Source organism: Camponotus floridanus, unplaced genomic scaffold, assembly GCF_003227725.1.
Source record: "Camponotus floridanus strain SB8 unplaced genomic scaffold, Cflo_v7.5 scaffold5, whole genome shotgun sequence".
Taxonomy (NCBI): domain Eukaryota; kingdom Metazoa; phylum Arthropoda; class Insecta; order Hymenoptera; family Formicidae; genus Camponotus; species Camponotus floridanus.
The window spans coordinates 133,808-154,406 of NW_020229658.1; the positions used below are offsets into that span (position 1 = coordinate 133,808).

The window sequence follows — 20,599 nt, forward strand, 5'->3', positions numbered from 1 at the left end:
ATTAAATTTACTTACTCTAATGATTAAAAACCAAAAGAATTAATTACTAATTAATTTTAATACAATTATTTGAAATTATTTAGTAAGAAAAATATTAATGCACAGAATAAGATAATGAAGAGTAAATAAATAGTTTATTCTGTTTTACTATTTTTATAGTATATATATATATATATATATATATATATATATATATATAATATATATTTGTAATATATATAGTATTTATAGCATATATGTATATTTATATGTATATTTGAATTTCTCTTTTTTATATATTTCTGGTAATATTCTAAAAATCATTAATTTAAAGTCTTTTAAAATTCTTATGAAAATTCTTACGAGATGAATTCAACATATTTGTTTAAATAAAATATCATGATATTAAAATAAAACAACATGTTTCATAAATATCTCGTATAAGATATTTATATTTAAATTTATTTATTTTAGTGATTGCGAAAAATATATACAGGAAATAATGACAATTGTAGAGGAATGGCTATATTCAGGCCCATTAAAATTTCATTTCTATCCAAACATCTCTCATGGGATTACGGCAGCTTTTTCAAACTTTTGCTTTAAAAAAATATCATGTATGAGACGTTCTAAATGGAAAAGTAACACAACTATACCGTCATTTATCAACATACTCGAATTACTCGCAGGATCAGACGTTCGCAATTATTTGGGAGAATTGTAATGCAGCAATATATATATATATATATATATATATATATATATATATATATATATATACGGTATTCGATGCATATGCATATTTTCTCAGATATATTATTGTACTTTCTTATTCAAGATTGAATCAACCGTTACCTGAAAATGACATCGAGAGAATAAATCATATCCTCCAGTTGTATGATAAAATGCTCGATTTTCTTCTATCTCGAGGAGCGTATTTAATTCATGTCTCGGCCCAATATCTCCTAAATTACAACGATTACATAATTAGCATTGACATTATACAAAGTAATGTGAGTAAACTCTTTATCCAGTATATATTTATATATATCTTTATTTATATATACTTTAATAGTACATATTTATATTATTATGATAAAATTTAACCCATTATTATATTATAATCATGATAAAATTTTATCATTAAAAGAATATATGTAAAGATTTATTTAAAATTGTTTCTATTATATATGAAAAGCTGTGCAATTAACTGTACTATATATTACATAATAATACATTACAGATACATAGAAGGAAATCTTCCGATACGAATCATACTGAAATACAATGCGAACAATTATCTCGACAATTATTTGAATCACGAAACAAGCAATATTGGTTGGACGTAATTTTACAAACATATAAATGTTTTGTATTTCGCGGAATACACGATCATAAATTCTGCAAGTTATCGTTCTTTGCAACGCGTTCCTCAAAAAGGCCCACAATAAATTGGGAATCAATAGTATCATCTACATCCAGGTTCATTATCTTACGTTACACTTTCATGTATAATAATTTACAATTATTTCTAATCATGTTTATCTACAACTTGTCGGAACAATACGAACTTCATAAAAAAATCATATGGAATATCGTGAATTTGCCGAGTAGTAAACCTACGTTAAATAATCGTTGTCCGGAAGAAAGGTTTCTATTGTCTTGGCTGCAATATCATTACGAGCAACAACGTATGCGAGATTGGATGACCGATCGGCGTGTAATCTTGAATCCGCAAGAGAAGCAGGATATAGCCGAATACCGCGTGATCCAAAATTTTCATCGTGATTTATCAGATAGCTTAGTGCTAATCGCCGTTACCGCAACCTACTGTCCATTTCTAATCAACGAATACTTTGGTAATATATATATTTGTCCGAGGGACAAAAGAGAGGTAATTAATAAATAATGATCGCTTTAAATTTGATGATAACAACAGCATATATTGTTAAACTTAAAAAATTTTTTAAAATTATATTTTTATAATTCTCTTAAATTTTTTTACTGTATATTTAATGTTATTTTATTAGTTTTTTATTTTGTATTACAAAAATTGAGCAAAACTACGAGTTTCGTAAATCTTTAAAATAAAAATCTATAAATAATTAACTGGATTAACTTTCTGGATTATTTATGTTTATTGTCTTCTAGAATGTCTAAATCTTCCAGAGAAATGCTACATAGATTGCATGAACAAATAATATTTATCGTCATCTGATTTTAAAAAGCTTTGCTTTATTATAGATATGTTATATAATTGTGTGTGTAGAAATGTGAATATCTCTAAAAATTTAAATTATGTATTGAAAATATGTATAACTTTGCTTCTGATGCAAGTCTTGCAATGTCTACGCCCAAGCACGACTCAAAATTTCTAGCACATTTATTATTTAATTTCAATTAGCTAAAACATTACTAGGACGTCAATTTTATTTTACGGATAAAATCATACATTATATTATATTTAACATTAATTATTATATATCAAATATAACATATTTAGGACAAACATCAATAATTCAGAAAAAAAGCATTTGCGAACCTATATTTTATTTTGAATTTTTATTCTAAAGGGAAACATGTTAATATTCATGGTTTTGTCCATTACAATTAAGGTTGAACAATCTTCAGTCTTTAATCAATCTTTAATTATAACATAATCTTATATGTATATATGTATATATGTACATATTATATGATTTTTATGAAATTTCATATGTATATATTTTTCATAGGCATTACACAATGCTATTTGTTTGATTACTGCTTGGAGAAAAATACGCCTTGGGTTTATGATTACTCCGATGCAACTAGTTAATCCGAATCAAGTGCAAATGTTAATGCTGGTCGTTTATCTTTTTCAAATACTACCAACATATATGCCTCGTGCCAAGGTTTTATATACACATATAATTCATAGTAATAATTAATTTAATATATTATTTTATACCTCGATACTTTTCAAATATGAGAGATTTTTAAATATTGAAATGTATACAGTCTCATATATATATAAAACTACTACTAAAGCATCGCAACTGTTATACTTGCTTGTGTCATTATCATTTTATTACAGATTAAATTTAACTGTTCACTATCCCACACCGTAACGAAACGGTTCAATATTTCGAATCCAACAGACAACACTGTAAATTATTTACTTTCGTTTGTAAACAATATCAATCATTTTTTCACCATTTTAAAGCCCGTGTCAATTTTACGTTTGAACGCGCACGGTAGTGGTCAAATACAGATACAATTTCACGCCAGAAAAATAAAAAAATGTAGAGGTAAAACATAAATTTTTTAAATAATGTTTGTATCTAATTCTTTTAGGGATTACAGAATACGTGCGTTTTATTAATTAAATCATCTAAATATCTTTTGCTTTTGACATTCAGCTAACTTGAACAAAATATTTATTATCGATCGAATCTGCAAATTATCTAAAATTGATTTAGAAAGATATTTAAATTTTCACATATAGCGTACTTGTTATTTTGTGGATATGGTGTTGGACCATATTTCGGAAGAAATCAAACTATTATTTTAGAGGGTTATATCGATAATTTAGAAATTTCTAACAAATACACTATACAAAGTAAGCTCTATGAAATTATTGATACAAGTTTGAAAATCAATATACCCTATCGGAATGCAGCAGAATACGATATATGGATGACAGAAGAACGACCAAGTCATCTCTGTAAGATAATAAGAATCCTTGAATATTATCATCAAAGATTTTCAAAGTTTACTTTGTGATTATCGTGTATGTATATATATATATATATATATATATATATATATATATATAATATGAAATATATTATCAAAATTTCTCTAGTTCAAAAACTTGTCTTATGTGTGTGCAAATTTATTTCAAATTTTTACAATATTTAATACGTAATAATAATACCTAAAAGTTCCTATAGACATGCTTTATAGCATCAACTGCTTTGAAAAAGTAAAAAAAATTGTCAAAATAAATTTTAAACAATGCAAATAAATAAAATTTTACCCTATAATTAATTTTAATTATACTTTACCGTAAAAAGATTATAATATAATATGACAACTATTATTTGATTCTGAATTGCAAAAGAAAATAACAATTCTCTAATTTGAATTAATCAAGATTTATTTAGTGTCATATATATAATTTTGTAATACTTCTATGATTGTCATATCTCAAATTGATTTATTATATTTTTATTTTATATAAAATTATATATGTAGCTATTCATCATAATCAAAAATTGAATATTTTTAGCAATCCTAAAAATGGTACAGTGGTGTGAATTGCGTGCTAAAAAAATACCGAGAAGGCTTTTCTTGAATCAGAAATCGATAATCGTCGCTGAAGGTATATCAGAAGTGCTTTTATCGATCAGTGTAGCGTGCATTGTGCCTGAACAACGAACATTTTGGTTGATTTTTCAAGCAAAGACTGGTGACTTCATTATTCAAGTAAGTGTTCAAAAAATATGATTAATTATAAATCGCATATTATGATAAAAATTAAATAAATTGTCTGTAAATATCAACAAATCAAAATTTATTATATAAGCTATAGATTAAATATAAATATATTTGATATTTCATAATCAAAATGAATTAAAAACTCGATCAATGCCTTATAAAATTATCCGCAAGTCATTAATTATCACAGATAAATTCAGTTTGGCAAGCATCAATCAACGATAACATCGTTGTCGAGTGGATGAATCAAGGAGAATGTGTTTGCTCAAGTCAGCAAAGTTACATAAAAGATATTTGTCCGTTTAACATTAACATACTTATACCATCGCGAAACATTCAGCTCTGGAAATGTGTTGCTGAAATGTTTCAAAAAACTCTTGAATCAAAAGAATGTCAATTCTGGTCTAAATACTTAGGTATGCTATACTAATATAAATCATATAATACATAATATTTAAAAGATCTTAAAACACATATTTGATGGATCTTTATATTTTTTATACATATATTTATTCTCAGATATCATTTGTGTTCCTAATAGACGTTTAAAAACTTAAGCACGTGTTGTCATCCTTTAGACGTCTTTGTCTTCTTTGTGTTGTATTTACATCTGCAACTGTATCGCATATTATCACATTCTTATTATTGTTACATTTTTTTCTTCCTTTTGTCGATCAGGTACATATATCGAACTACATTTAATACGATGGTTGATGGGAAATGATATCGATTCTGCGACTTTGGAATTTATTCATATCTTTAATACCGCAGTCACATATAAAGTCACAATTTCAGACAAATCGAGTCCTCTTGTTGTACCAGAATTTTTCACTATACAAGGTAAGATTTAACATTTTAGTTGTATTCTTTATATTGTGCACCAGATTATACATCTAAAAAAAAGATATATGTACCTAATTGTATTGGTTATTTTTAAAAATATGAAAATTAAACGAGCGATAGCGTCGCGATGCCAAGTACATAAAAATTAAAAGTCATTACATAATCAAGCCAAGACGCTATCATAGCTTGTCCAGAACTTTTGATTAAAATATTTATTTAATCTAATTTCGATTATATTAAATATTGTTAAAACTATTATTAAAAATCTAATATTTTTGTATATGATGCGTTATATATAATTCTGGGCTATACATCTCATAATCTAATCGCAAATTTTTTTAAAAAACACAAGCAAAGGAAACAGTTAATTTCTTCATTACATTTTCATCAATCTATAAACAATGATACGCGTATGTATGTTTGTCTATATAGTTATAATTATATATATACCCAGATAGCCAAATGCAATGAGGTTGCTGTCATGTTGCCAATAATTATTGAAGCAACTAATTTTAACAAACTAGAGACAAGGTGAGACAGCATTATGTCTGTTACGTGGAATTCACGTGAATTCATGTGCTAATAACAACAAATTAATTGCAACGTGTCAACATATTGCTGACATGTTGTAGACAACGTAATATACCAATATTGCAGACCATTTGCTTCGTTAATTATTTGCATACAGAAGCAGACATATAGCTGCATTCGTAACGTATTCTATGTCAGCAAGTATATTGCAAATATATAATAATACATGCGATGCATTTGTTTGCTGAATATGTCATATCAAGCTTGGCTATCTGGGTATATATAAAATTATAACTATATAGACAAACATATATATATATATATATATATATATATATATATATATAGTTATTAACAAAATTTAATTATTTAAGATAATATAAAATTTTTATATTATCTTAAATAATTAAATTTTGTTAATAACTATATAATTCCAAAATAAACAAAAGTTTTAAACGGGATTAAATTATTCTAAATTTATTAAATTTAAAAAATATTTATTTTTATCTGCATTAAGGAATATTTAAAGAATTAAAAAACTTTATATTATATAATATCATAAATAGTAAAAATTCTATGTATATAGCTTTCTAATATACATATACATATGTGTGTGTGTGTGTGTGTGTGTGTGTATATATATATATATATATATATATATATATACACACACATATATACATACACATATGTATACACACACACACATACAAATTTATAGATGTAAGACCATCCTATCAGCAAGTTCCGATGAGCATACATGTTCTGCCAACGATGTCTCCAATGTATGAAACAACTATTTCTCTTACATCTCTAGATGGCAAAGAATTTCGAATATATACCATTGTATGCTTACAATCATAAAGGCAAGTCATCGTTAATATATAATTGTGTATCGATTGAATAGAAACAAATAAGAAAACGGGCTGACAGTCAAGAAACAGAACTGAAGAATCATTTCAAAAAATTTCTTTATCTAGATATGTATTTGATCTTTTTTTGGATAATTTTTAGTAACTATTAATAAATTATTATATGATATACAAACGAGTAGATGTGTGTCACGAGAATAACTAATAACGAAAATACAATAACATTACAAATACACAAAAGCTTCTGGAACTTTTGTTTCTAATAGAATAGATAGAAAAGTTGCCATATTTTGCTGCAAAAACGAATATTTTTTAATATTATGTATTTTTATTGATAATTATTCTTGTAATGTTATCTATTCTCTTGTACGATATAATCATTTATTGACAATTATTTTAAAGTGAATTTGAAGAGCTCGGAACGTATATATATGAATAATCAAAGAAATATTTTAAAAATAATTATTATTAGATTATTAGGTTCTTCTATCTTCTATATCTTGGCTCTTGTTAATTTATTAATCCGTTTTTATTATTGTTTATTAGAGCTTTTTTCGATTTTTATATATAAATTAATGAAGAATAATTTATTCAGTTATATTTTTGAATTCACTTTTCAATATAAAAAATTTAGAATTGTGTTTATAAAGAAAGAATAAGAAAAATATGAATTAAGAAGCAATATAAATCATAATTACAATATAACATAGATATAACTTCAACTTAAAACACACACTAACTTAATAAATATATCAAAAATCGTATATATACATGTGCATATATACATTTTAATATATCTTTCTTAAGATAATAAAAATAATTATACAGACATATATGTATACATATATTTGTTTAATTAAAAGGTAACATTAACAAAATCCTATTTATACAAAAAAAAAGTTAATGACTGAAATAAGAGTAAAACTTGAATTGTTTTATTTTTATTTAAAAAAATTTATTTTTAATCAATCTTCAAATATGATAAAGCCGTGTAATTAATCAAACCATAAATTTTTATGCATGTACACATGCAATGTACATTATAATATATATATATATATATATATATATATATATATATATATATAAAATTATATATATTATGCTTTATTATATATATTATATATATTATGCTTTATTTAAATACGATTTTATAAGATATTTCAAAATTAAAAACAGATTTTCCGATAAAAATAAAATAATTTAATGAAATAATCTTTAGTTAAAAAAACTTAAAAAATTTTTCATAATAAACAGAGTGTTATTAATAAGAGTATTTATTAATATTTTTTAATTAAATTTTCATGCATATGTACACAACTATTATGGTCTCTCAGTTTAATAGATGTATATTAAAAATCATATATTATATAATTATGATGTTCGCTGATTAACTTACATTTCATTTCTACACTTTCTTTATAAACACTTTTATTTTCTTAAAAAAAATCTGTTTTTAATCGACATGTAAAAGTAAAAAAGAAGAAATTGAGTCTTAAATATATAAAACTATATTTTTTAACATAAAAATTCTGTCACTGAATATATTACAAACTTAGATGCGTAAAATTTAATGTATTATCTAGTTCTCCTATTTATTATCATTTAATTGAATAAAAAATTGAGTCACGACTGAATAAATGGCAAACTATAATTCTGATATGCATAATGATGATATTTTAATTAATTTTTGGATAATAAAAAGAAGGATGAAAAAATAAACATAATGCATATATAACGATGCAGTATTCCATGCTTGAAATGATTACAAAATACATCGACTATAAGACAAGCAATATATAAATAATTTCAGTATAAAAGTCAAAGAATTTATAAAAAAATATTCTAGCTGTGAATTTTTTAATTTTCATAAAGATATTACCATTACTGCAAGTTCAAAGTAAATTTATTTTTGATATAAATCCATTCCTCTTTTATCAATCATACTTTTGACTTGAAAGATATTATTTATCTACATTAAGGCAAGTAGTGCCTTTCATCGTATCATTACATTTGCTAGGAACATGTGGACACTAGTCAAGTCAATTTGAATTTGATTATTCTTATCAAGCTTATCATACTTGCTAAATTCAATTATCTTACATATTTTCGATCAACCAGATTTTATTTATAATCGAAATATAATCACAGGAAAACTGATAAGTCATGGTTTCTTTCGAAAAATTGGATAAGATTCGGATAAAACCGAGGTAACAAATATTCCGCGCATTTACAATAAAAAATTCAAACCAAATCTTTCGATCGGCCGGATATTTGTGTATTTCTAATATTTTCTATTTCTTATGGTAAAAGGACAGCGGTAGAATGCACTGTTTCATGTGCATGTCTGTATAAATAAAAATGTCTCTTTTCCTTTGATATATTTCAATAATTCATTTATATACTATCTCATTTAAGTTATATTTATAACTATTAGACAGTACATATGTCAAACTTTTCTTTTCCGCAGTTTAGCTTTTGCTTCCTCCAAAAGAAAATCGAAAGTGTCTTCTTCATTTGCTTGAGATGATTTGCTAATAGGTGAGCTACTTGCTGTATCATCTATATAAAAAAAAGTATATTCACTATAATTTTTAAGTTAAAGATAATAAAACATCTATATAGGTGTGCATATATGCATATGTATTTTTTTTCTTACCAAGATCTGAATATTTGTACTTGCAAAATGCCCTACGACCACCAAAGCTTAAATCATATGTAGGTAGAGATGGATCATCATTACCGTGCTCTATAGCCGCATATGCATCATTTTTGTATACAAAAGTGACGAAACCATAATTATCGCTGAAATATAATGTATAATATATAATAATATATAACACATTCGAGAAAGTATTATTATAAAAAAATATAAAAACCGATTAATAAATACATACCCATGCTCACGGAAATGTACACTGATATCTGCAACAGGTCCAAAAACCTCAAATCTTCTGCGCAAATCAGCTTTGGTAATATTTTCATCTAAACGTCCCACATATATCACTCTTCGTTCCTCCACTTGTTTCTGCTTTTCTCTATTGTACCAATTGTAGGATTTACAGTAAGAGTGTACAGGCGATCTATAATAACAAATCATAAGTCTTTAATCAAACAAAATTGTCTGATTATTTCCTTACCTATATGTATTCGCATTGCTATAATAATATTAGGTTTTAAATTTGCACGATTATTCATTAGTGTCACATATTAATTATTTTCACTGAATTATACATAATCGAAATAATTACTAGCTACATAAAATCTTCTAAAATGCATGTATGCTAATATTCTACATTTTCATAATCTAGCTTTGAAAAAGATATTTAAAAAAATTTTAGAAGTTATTTTTTTTAAATATGTTTTTATTTTCAATTTTTTGAAATGGAATAGTTTGGAAATAGTTTAAAAATAAACTTTTCAACACTACAGTAACGCTTCTAATCAAATATGATTTATAAAATAAATAATGATGTAAAAAATATGCTAAATTAATATTCTATTATTATAAATATTACAATACGAATATTCTAGATTTTCATTTTTAAATCTACTTATCTCAAAAAACGTATTTTACCTCCAATTTTTGTAATTACGACGGTTATCGAAGGAATGTCTTTTATATCTATCATAACTTCTTTCGCGATCACTGCTGCCTTTCCTCCGATAATTAGACCATCTACTTCTTCCATAATTCGTGTAAGAGGAAGACCTATCAATAACATTTTTTTTGAAAATTTTAAATATTATTCCCTTGACCTAATCTAATCTATTTGCGAGCTAAATATATTTACATTTCAGTTTTGTATTATACAATTTTGTCTGGCACATGTAATAACTAAAGAATATTTAGCTTACACAAATTTCTCCTACTTTAATTTTAATAAGAGATTTTTATGAATTTAATAAGAGCCGAAATTTTATCTCTCTCTCTCTCTCTCTCTCTCTCTCTCTATGTATATGTGTATATATATATATATATATATATATATAATGTACAAAAATATATAATATATACATATAATGTACAAAAATGATATTAGAACTACAAATGAAAAAATTCTTGCAAATAAAACCGTAGAGAGGCAAATAAATAACAAATTAAATTCTTCAGCTTAAATTTTCAGGAGAAAAGTTTTGTTTTAACAAAATTTTGATTTAAAGTTTTTCGTTTTCATTTTCATGATACACAATATTAACGAATCAAATTCATTAAATCTATCTGTCATTAAAATTAAAAATATAAATGAGAAATTGTGTAAAATAATTGTGAATAAATAGTGCAGTTTTTAGATATTTAAAAATCGTTCTAATAATAGACTAAATAAATTAATCCGCATCACATTATGTACTTCTTCTCACCTTGAACAGCTAGAATCTCGCGAAAAAGATCTAGATCTAGATCGGGATCGGGATGATCTGGAACGCGAGCGAGAGTATCGTGATCTGGTAGATGTCGTATATGAGCGTGACTGTGACGACCAACTGCTGGTTGAGCTAACGGAACTGCGTCGACGGGATCGAATTCTTCGTTGGCTGCATCTGCGAGATCTACTCCTGCTTCTGCTTCTACTGTCATTTTTCATACTCTTGTTTCTATTTTGACTCCTATTTCTACTTCTACTTCTGCTTCGGCTCCTGTTCCTACTTCTACTTCTACTTTTGCTTCTTCTACTCCTGCTTCTGTTTCGGCTTTCGCTCCTACTTCTGTTTCTGTTTCTGCTTCTACTCCGTCTTCTACGGTTCCTACTTCTACTCCGGCTTCTGCTTCTGCTTAGCTTTCTACTTTTCGATCTGGATCGACTCGATCTCCTACGAAATTCATTCTTTCTATAGGATCTTTGTTTTACGTCCTTTATATTTTGTTCTCTGTAATGTGATATTGCACATCAGAAGGAAGTTTAAAAGGTTTTACAATAAGCTGTTTTACAAAATGATAAAAAAAAAGAAATATACACATATTAAGATTGATTAATTTTCAAAAAGTCTTTTCCAAAAGGCACATATAATTATTATTGCTTATATTATCATCTAATTATCTATATTCTAATATCTTATATTATCATCTAATTATCTATATTCTATAAAATATTTTTTACAGTTTTAATTAGCAATATTTTTTACAGTTTTAATTAGCAAAACTACTAATCTTTAATCAGGTTGAACTGTATTAATAAGTTTATTATTATTATTATTATTATTATTATTATTATTATTATTATTATTATTATTATTGTTACAGAAATTCATTTAAACAATTCATAGTGAAAAATATTTGAAATATCGTAACTATGAAGTGTTATATAATAATAAATTGTATTAATAAATTTATTATTATATAACACTTCATAGTTACAAAAGTATAAGACTAGTCATTTTCTATATGTATGATTATGATCTTGATTTTCAAATTGCTTTACAATACAAATTTTGAAAAACTTGCAGTTAAAGTTGCAAAAAAATGCTATTTTAATGAATTTTGTCATATTTGTTGTATTTGCAACTTTAATTGCAAATTTCTCAAAACTGCATCGTAATTTATAATATCAGAAAAATTTGGAAGCCAAAATTATAGCATTAAAAAAGCTACGAGAAGTGAGCTTGTATGCATAGATTTTTATTTGTTCCTTATGGAACCGTGTAATAAATGATATTTGATGTATTACCTCTTATCATTTTTCTCTGCAGAATCCACCAATGATCTTTTAGTAAATTCAAACACCGTTTCATATGTCTGTATTTCTATATCGCACATAAGTGGTTTTGATTTGTTTTTCTCTTCATTTATATCCGACTTAGGTTTCAATATTGAAACAATTTCCCTTTCTGACCAAATTGGATCTCCAGAATCATTTTTAATTGGTTCTGTTGTAGTGGAAGCGTGGTGAACATACAACAATGTCATGGGCTGTATTGGAGAACTTGTTCTACTATTGTCGCTACGATTTTGATCTCTCCTATTTCGATATTCCGCCAAATTTAATTTTTTACGAAACGGTGGTTTCTTCGCTTGTTCGCCTGAAGCTAAATCTTGAGTATTTTGTACAATTACATTCTGTATCTCATTATTTAAACTGTTTATAGTAGTCACTATATTTTCATCAGAATTACTTTTTAATAGTGATTGTGCATTTGGTGGTTTCTTTAATACGGAAATCATTTGCATTGGAGCACTCAATGGCAAAGTATTCTTAGACAAATCATTTCTCGATCGTAAAATATTTTGAGCTAAAACCGAGCGAATTAAATACACAGGAGAATCTTTATCAGAAGATTTGCTTGAAACTTTCGCACTCTTAGGTTTATTGGCCAATGAATCATTTGAGACACAAGACTGTTCCAAACAAATCTTCTCTTGACAGTCCTTTTGATCACTTTCGAGTCTATTTTCATTAATTTTATGTGTTTGTCCATTCAATAAAGTAAAACCTGCTAGTTTATTTGTATCACATATATCAGCCGATTCCAAATTGTTGTCTTTCTTCGAGTTACTATTGTTATGACATTCTATGATTTTGCCACATTTTGTCATTTCCTTATTCTGACTTGATTTTAATACAGATGTATGTTTTGTGAGTTCTGCATAAAAAAATTGACAAGTTTATTGTCTTTCATTAGGATAATTTCTTCATTATTACTATCCTATGAATCATACTTACTACTGCTATCACAGCTCCTAGTAACAAAGCCATTATAACAATAATCATGATCCAATTGTACTAAAGTACCATCTGTTGTCTTATTCTTAGCATTGTTTGTTACCTAAAATAGTATTATGGTTAATTAATCATTATACATTAAAAATTTACAACAAGCAATTGCTATTCAAACTATATGTATTTTAGATGCAAATATATAATATCGCATATAGTAATGAAGTTTAGAACTTACTTGTTTTAAAACTTTATTATGAGCTAACGTAGCACCAGCATCTTGTATTCGTGTATTATTACTACTACGATTTTTATTCTGTACATTTGGCATAGCAGGTATTATTGAAATAGTTCTTTTACGTCCTGAGGCCTAAAACAAGATCAGAATAAATTTGTATCAACTTGTTTACATATCATCATAATGGACTATTTACTAAAATAATCACCTTTATCCTATCAATTACTTCTTTTGACACTGAATCTGGTATATTCGTATGTTGATTACAAACTTTTGAAGAAGGCTTCTTTAATACTTGACTTTGGTATTCTTGAGTCATTTGTTGCATTGTGTTCAATTTTGTGCCAGATAGGAAATTATTTTTAGTAACAGACTTATTACGCGGATTCTTTTCAGAAGCTTCAAATTGTTCTAACAAACTCTTTACGTCAACAGCTTCCAATACTAACAGAAAATAATTCTTAATGAACTTCATCTTTAGCAAAAAGTTTTATATATCTGTATATTTGTATATCAATCCATTACCTGGTACTTCATCTGATATAGTTTCAACATCTATACAATCCTCTTGCTCCTCTTGCTTATCTTTTATAATTACATCCCTTTTTTTTCTTTTTCCTTTTATATTTCGACTTTTTTTCGCAGTATTTGCATCTTTTCTTTCAAACTCACGTGTTTCTTGAACTAATTTAGATAAAATGATTGAGTCATTAACTTTTTCTTCCTTTATTTCTTTTGTAGTTTCAGTCTTTATAATTTCCATTGGAAAATGCATCATTTCAAAGATATCTTTTTTCCCGTCTTTTCTCGTAAAATTGACTATAAAAAAAATGCATTTTGCATAAAAAAAAGGACAATAAGAAAAAAATACAACAATTACTGATAACAAACCTGTTTTTTGTTCTTCTTCCTCTAATTTTAAGTCAGGACCCAGATTTACCTCTTGCGGTAAATTTGCAATCTCTCCTTCATACATGTTATTCCATGTATGTTTTGTATCACATAAACTCATATCTACAACATCCTTGAATTCTTCAAACTCTACTAACTAAAAATTAAAAAAAGTATTCTTATTGCATAAAATTTCAAGCAATGTAATTCAAAATATAAATTAATTATAAAGAAAAAAATTTATAACCTGCATATAATTCGGGCCCGTTGTGAAAAACTTTGAAAATGCTGCATCTGTATCTGCTCTATGTTTAAAAAATAATTATTTTAATAACTTTTATAATATCTTGTTTTTTATTTATTAAAATTATAAGATTATCTTTTAAATAAAAGGGCTTTTCCTAATATAATACACATATCGATTCTACTATTCATCTTGCACATAAAAGTATTAAAATCCGATTATTAAAACTAATATACTAATAGTTTATAAGATATTTTATAATTAAATTTCATAATTAAATTATTTTTATATGTATATATGTATGTGTGTGTGTATGTGTGTGTAAAAAATGTGATATAAAATTTGAGAAACATTCTGTAAATATTTATTCTAGTTCACTAAAATATTCGCAAAAATTATGGTAGAACAATCAATATATAGAATTGATTGATAATCATATTCTTACAAAAGAACAATATTGCACTTATTAATGTTGTGTACAAGTAATGTAAAAGTTTTTACACAGTGTTTTAATACAATCATATATGTTTTTCATATATATATATATATATATATATATATATATATTTATTTATTAAAATTATTATATACACATCTCATTATTCTATATGTAAAAGTATTAACATTTCAGAATTATTTACAAGTTTACACTTCTTTATAAGATATTATATATTTTATAAAATATATCAGAACAAATTATAAAATACCTTGTAAATTATTAATTTTGTAACATATGATATGACATCTTCATATTATTATTTAATATTATTATATTAATACTTTTATGTGTAGAATATAAAAATTATAAAAATTACATGTAACAAAAATCTCTCTATTGCTCTCCTTCTCTCTCTCTCTCCCCCTTTCCCTCTCCCCCCTTCTTTCCTTCTGGTATATATAGTTGCATTAAAAAAATTGGTTGATTTCGAGAAAGATACGTACGTATATATAGATACGTATTCGTAGAAAACGAGATATTTTTCAGAAAATGTCTTTTTTTGCTTAAGACATTTTTTACAAAATACTTCATTTTGTAACCAATCCATTGTCGCATTTAAAATAAATCGCCCATGTATAACATTAAATAAGAATAATGCACCTACTTCCATTCATTGTCGTTCCAAATGGAGCTAATAATGGGCTGAGATGTATCCACACCATAATCATTTGCAATAATATTGATTAACGATTCTTGAGGCATTTCCGTTAAACCCTGTAAATAAATGTTTTCATAATGTAAAAAAGCATTTATTATTCGCAATATTCAAAATATACATCAGCTTTTTTACTTATTATTCAATTTGTCTCTCAATTTTTAATTATTTTCATTTTTTGACTGTAATAAATCAAACATTTTTTTAAAATTTTGCTTTATTATTATTAAACTTATTTACATTTGTTGGAGTTTAATTAAACTTCGTTTATATAATATTTATTATAATCAATTGAGTTTTTCAAACGAACAGTTAAATAATTATTACCAAATATTGTAAATAATAATGAAAAATATGTGATTAATTGAAAATAGAAATTTGTATATTTTTTGCGATATATTTCTTATTCTGAACTGTCCGCAACAATTTTAACACGTGCTAACATCGTACGTAATAACAACGAAGCATCGTGTATCGATATAGAGCACGCGAGTCGCAAAATTACAAGTGTCTTTTATAATTAAATAATCGAATATTAATAATAGCTATGCCAATTGAATTCTTAATAAGCTTAATCGATAACGAATCTCAATTATATCAAGAAAGTGTATTTATTATGACTCTACATGTATTACAGAGATATTACAATCCAGTCTCCGATAGGGGAAATTTTTCTTTTGGGAGTCTTTTTCTTTCCGATGTCCTTCAATCGCACAATACGCGCTCACCCTTATTCTTTTATTTTCCGCTAGAAGACTATATTTTCTGACGTTTTTAGAAAGTTTTTAGAAAGTTTTTATGACTAACATGTGAATGAATTTCCGAATGAATCTATGCATCAAGGGTGCTTTACGACCTCTCTTACCTATCAGTCGATACTTCGAAACAAATTCCAATATTAATTTATTATTTTTAATGATATCATGCTTTGAGAAATTCTTTATCAGAGAATATATCCTTCATAGATTTGACAATCATATTAATATCCAAATATTTAAATAAGCACATAATTATATTACATTTTACTAGATAAAATAATTTTAATATTGAAACATATAAATAACATATAATATAAAAACATACTTTAACTACATAAAAGAATTAAATTTTATAGGTAGCTAAACAATCGCATCACGAAAACCTCTTTGTTTCTTTTCTACTGTATATAATTTCGCGCTTCTCTTTTCGCGAAACTTTTTTTGTTTGTTTACTATGTTCTAATGTTCTAAGCTTCTTATATTTTTCGAATATTTTTGTAAGCGTAAACTATTCTTTCCACGTGCAAATCTACATCTATAATCGCGGGAATATAAATCTCACTTTATTAATTTTCTATCTTAGATAAAAAATGTTTTTATGATACGATAAAAAAATACTTATTAAAATTATATCAAAATATATACATGTTAAATATACATGTTAAATATATATGTTAATATGTATACATGATTCAACTTTTATCCGATATACTAAGTAAATAAAACCCTCATCTCTTCTTTGTAAAGATAATCTTACTTAAAACATATGTATAATTATCTCTAAAAATAGTCTAGTATCTTTCCCAATCGTATCTCTCGATAACAGAATTTCTCATGTTGTTCAAAAAAATAAAATATAGTCATCATCTTCGACTATTATTTGCGTGCGAGAGGTAGTGATGAAAAAATGGTTCAATGGCTATGAAATCTTACCTGATCGATTGTTATCGGTAATCCGGGAAAGAAATCGTCTACTGTCAATAATTCCGCTTCCATGGTACGATGATGGGAATCAAATTGAAACTCGTCACTTTGCGATATATCTGTGATACAAACGACACACCAAGACGTTAACGAACGTTTGTTAATGCGGTTAAACAGAGATTCGGGCACGCTTCGAGCGGCTTGGATCACGCGTTCATTTTAGGTTTTAGGTTATGTACAACGTGGTCGTGGAGAGAAGCGTGACGCGGAGGACACACGTGTGCGCGACTCGAAGCGATCGACCGCTCGCTTCGCCAACGGATACACGCGCGTGGGAATGGTCAAGGTACGCGCCAATATTGCGTATTTCGCGATAATAAACGCGTCCACGTCGCGCCAACCGAACAAGAACTACTCGTGCGTCTCGTGCCAAATCGAACCAGCTGTGGGGACTGGGAACAAGAGCGGCAACGAATGTCGATCGCCCGCCCGATACCGTTATCTCCCGCGATCGTATCCGAATGCGACACACACTAGCAACTCGTAAACTGTAATGTCAAAGACTCGCCAACAGTCCGGACACGATATGAACGAACGCCTAAACTCGAAGACTCTGTCGTCGACGCGCAAGGAGAGCGTTTCGTTGCATGTGTGCGAGGCGGGTGCGTATGCGTGTAAGCTCTGCGTCAACGCGCGCCGCGCGCTTGCGTCCTGCGCATATGTATAGGCCACAGGCACGTAACAAGCGAGAGGGGAAGAAAGAAAGGAGGGCGGACGAGAGAGAGAGAGAGAGAAAAGCCGGCGTTTATCCATATCGCGTACAGACGCCACGCCTCCAGAAATCAACGGTGGTATTTGGCGAAAATTGGAGCAACGAGTCGACGTCACGAAATGGTACAGATTGACGTTGCCGAAATTGGCGTCGTCGCTTACCGTGCCGATCGAGACGTCGCTTATCGCGCCAACAGCGTGTGTCATGCGGTCGAGGAACACGAGCTCGTGGAACGGAGCCGGCAGCTCTCGTTCTAACGTGTTTCCAACGTGTTAATTTAGCACGAAACTTTCACGTTTGTAACAACACCCGTTCGTACGCGATGCACCAGATACTGATATTTCGCAAGTATAATCGTGAAGACGCTACCTCTTTTTTCACCAACTATTTCAGACCCGAACATGATTTTGACCAGCGAATACACGAGAATCGTACACGTGACTACCACGTTTGCTTGGAGACTTGTCCAGTTTGCACCCACACCACGCGTACTAATGCACAATCCCCACGTATACCTGCCGCTTATATACGTCCATGCGTGTGCTGCACGTTTCTACTGCGCATGCGCCTTGCGACACACGTTTATTGTTCTCGAATTATAAGATTTTTTTTACGCATTCTCGCAGTAACAAGCAGTCCAGATACGGTTTAAATCTTTTGTAGCATTATATATTTTTGCATAGTTAAATTTGTTATAAAAGAAGAAAATAAAAATTGTATAAATAAAAACGATATAAACCTTTTTTCATAATTTTTATAAACCTATATTTTATAAAATAAAATATATATATAGTTTTTGGATGACAATGATAAATCTTAATAATTTTTTTTATTTACCAGTATCAACTGCAGCAAAAAGAAAAAAAATATACTTACAGAATATCTTTGCGCACAATTCATAATTTCAATAAAAAAATATAAATTTAATTAAATTAAAAGAGTACATAATTTTATTTTGATATAAATAGAAAATATTATAAACTTTGTCAATATATTGCTCCTATCATTTTATATATATTCTATATGTTTACAAATTTTTATAAGATTTAAAAAATTATTTGTGTGCGTTTGACTTTATCGAGGCTGTCCTGTACCGATTATGAACGTTACGCAGCACATGCATAGGAAAATTCTATACTCTTGTCTGTCTGTATCACTATTACTGAGAGCTATTGTGTACTATAACGAGAATTTTCCTGCAAAAATTAACACAAACATCGTGTCACGTAATTGATTATAGAAAATGTTGAGATTTTTAAAAAACATTCCTGCTAATAAATAATTGCGCGACACTGTATCCTGTATATTTTTCTGCTGGAAAGCTTCCAATTCATCTTCCAATAATTGTAGCAACAGCCACAGTGTGCCGCCAGTAAGCATAAATCTAGATATTTTAAGAGCTATCTTACAAGTTAGATGTCTCTAGTAAAACATTCTCTACGCTTCTTGCAAAGGTGTTTATGAGAAGCGAGAGCAAGAGAGAAAGGCAAAGGTGGGAGGAGAGAGAGGTAGAAAAGGTATTCACTTAATAATATATATTATTCTATAATTATATTAATATATATTATATTTATATATATTATATATATTATTATAATAAATATTATATATGTACATATATAATATAATATTCACTTAATAAATTGCATATAAATATTATATATATAAAATTATGTAATTTTTTTGCACTGTGTTTACTATCTACTATTAGTAGATACCTACTATTAGTTAAGTGTTAAATTATTACACTATATGCATAAATATAAATGTGAAATGGTCACAACTTAATGCCGCGGAAATTATAATAGCAAATTTCTACATTCATATACGCATTTTGGTTGAATATATAATAATAATAAATTCTCATTTATTCTGTTATACAACTTTTATCGAAAACATGCATTACGCGTTTGATGTCATTGAGTATTTGATATTATACAATATATTATTATGAAGCATTTGATGTTATAATTAATTAGTTCTAATTATATCGGTTATTCGAATTACTTTACGACACACACAGCATGTATATACAGAGTATCTCACGGAAAGATGCAATTAATCAGCTGTTATTTTTAAACGTATATAGAGAGAAGAAAGTAAAATATCTTCTAAATTATCTTTTTTGTTCTTCTAACATTTAGTAGTTTTATTTACATAATGATAAAGATAATCAGAGGTATTTTTATCATTTAATAAATGTTTATAAAGAAATATGTTTATAAAGGTCTATAATCTTAATGATATAATATATTTTT

At 27.2% G+C, this 20,599-nt stretch overlaps 2 protein-coding genes across 5 annotated transcripts; one reads left to right on the forward strand and one right to left on the reverse strand.

Annotated features, from left to right (window-relative positions):
- Positions 1-1,516: 1,516 nt before the first annotated feature.
- LOC105254059 (cilia- and flagella-associated protein 47-like) lies at positions 1,517-6,810 on the forward strand. Its single transcript, XM_020028339.2, has 8 exons — positions 1,517-1,873; positions 2,715-2,873; positions 3,056-3,269; positions 3,467-3,685; positions 4,253-4,449; positions 4,652-4,877; positions 5,140-5,301; positions 6,557-6,810. The coding sequence occupies exons 1-8, from the start codon at positions 1,517-1,519 to the stop codon at positions 6,697-6,699; spliced, it is 1,677 nt and encodes a 558-aa protein (XP_019883898.2). The 3' UTR covers positions 6,700-6,810.
- Positions 6,811-8,536: 1,726 nt separating this feature from the next.
- On the reverse strand, positions 8,537-18,820 carry LOC105254042 (micronuclear linker histone polyprotein). 4 transcript variants are annotated; one of them, XM_011262496.3, is made up of 15 exons: positions 18,711-18,820; positions 17,579-17,688; positions 15,837-15,946; positions 14,737-14,794; positions 14,490-14,646; positions 14,124-14,417; positions 13,807-14,042; positions 13,599-13,730; positions 13,367-13,469; positions 12,374-13,286; positions 11,070-11,519; positions 10,285-10,419; positions 9,605-9,790; positions 9,367-9,512; positions 8,537-9,269 (listed from the first exon to the last, which is right to left on the reverse strand). In XM_011262496.3, exons 1-15 carry the CDS (start codon positions 18,742-18,744, stop codon positions 9,157-9,159), a joined length of 3,177 nt encoding a protein of 1,058 aa, XP_011260798.1. In that variant the 5' UTR covers positions 18,745-18,820; the 3' UTR covers positions 8,537-9,156. The 4 variants fall into 4 exon arrangements, with proteins under 4 accessions (XP_011260798.1, XP_011260797.1, XP_011260799.1 ...); XM_011262495.3 differs by having other exon boundaries at positions 11,070-11,576; XM_011262497.3 differs by having other exon boundaries at positions 11,070-11,576; positions 18,503-18,735.
- Positions 18,821-20,599: the final 1,779 nt, after the last annotated feature.

What these genes read in the sequence shown, in the direction of transcription:
- LOC105254059 (XM_020028339.2), top strand. Translation starts at nt 1,517, where the DNA reads ATGTTTATCTACAACTTGTCGGAACAATACGAACTTCATAAAAAAATC. An exon ending in CTGGTGACTTCATTATTCAA is followed by an intron (nt 4,450 to 4,651) that starts GTAAGTGTTCAA and finishes TAATTATCACAG; the next exon opens with ATAAATTCAGTTTGGCAAGC. An exon ending in ATTCTGGTCTAAATACTTAG is followed by an intron (nt 4,878 to 5,139) that starts GTATGCTATACT and finishes TTTGTCGATCAG; the next exon opens with GTACATATATCGAACTACAT.
- LOC105254042 (XM_011262495.3), bottom strand. Translation starts at nt 18,744, where the DNA reads ATGTTCGGGTCTGAAATAGTTGGTGAAAAAAGAG. An exon ending in TATATCAGATGAAGTACCAG is followed by an intron (nt 14,043 to 14,123) that starts GTAATGGATTGA and finishes ATTTTCTGTTAG; the next exon opens with TATTGGAAGCTGTTGACGTA. An exon ending in TAGGAGCTGTGATAGCAGTA is followed by an intron (nt 13,287 to 13,366) that starts GTAAGTATGATT and finishes TTTTTTATGCAG; the next exon opens with AACTCACAAAACATACATCT.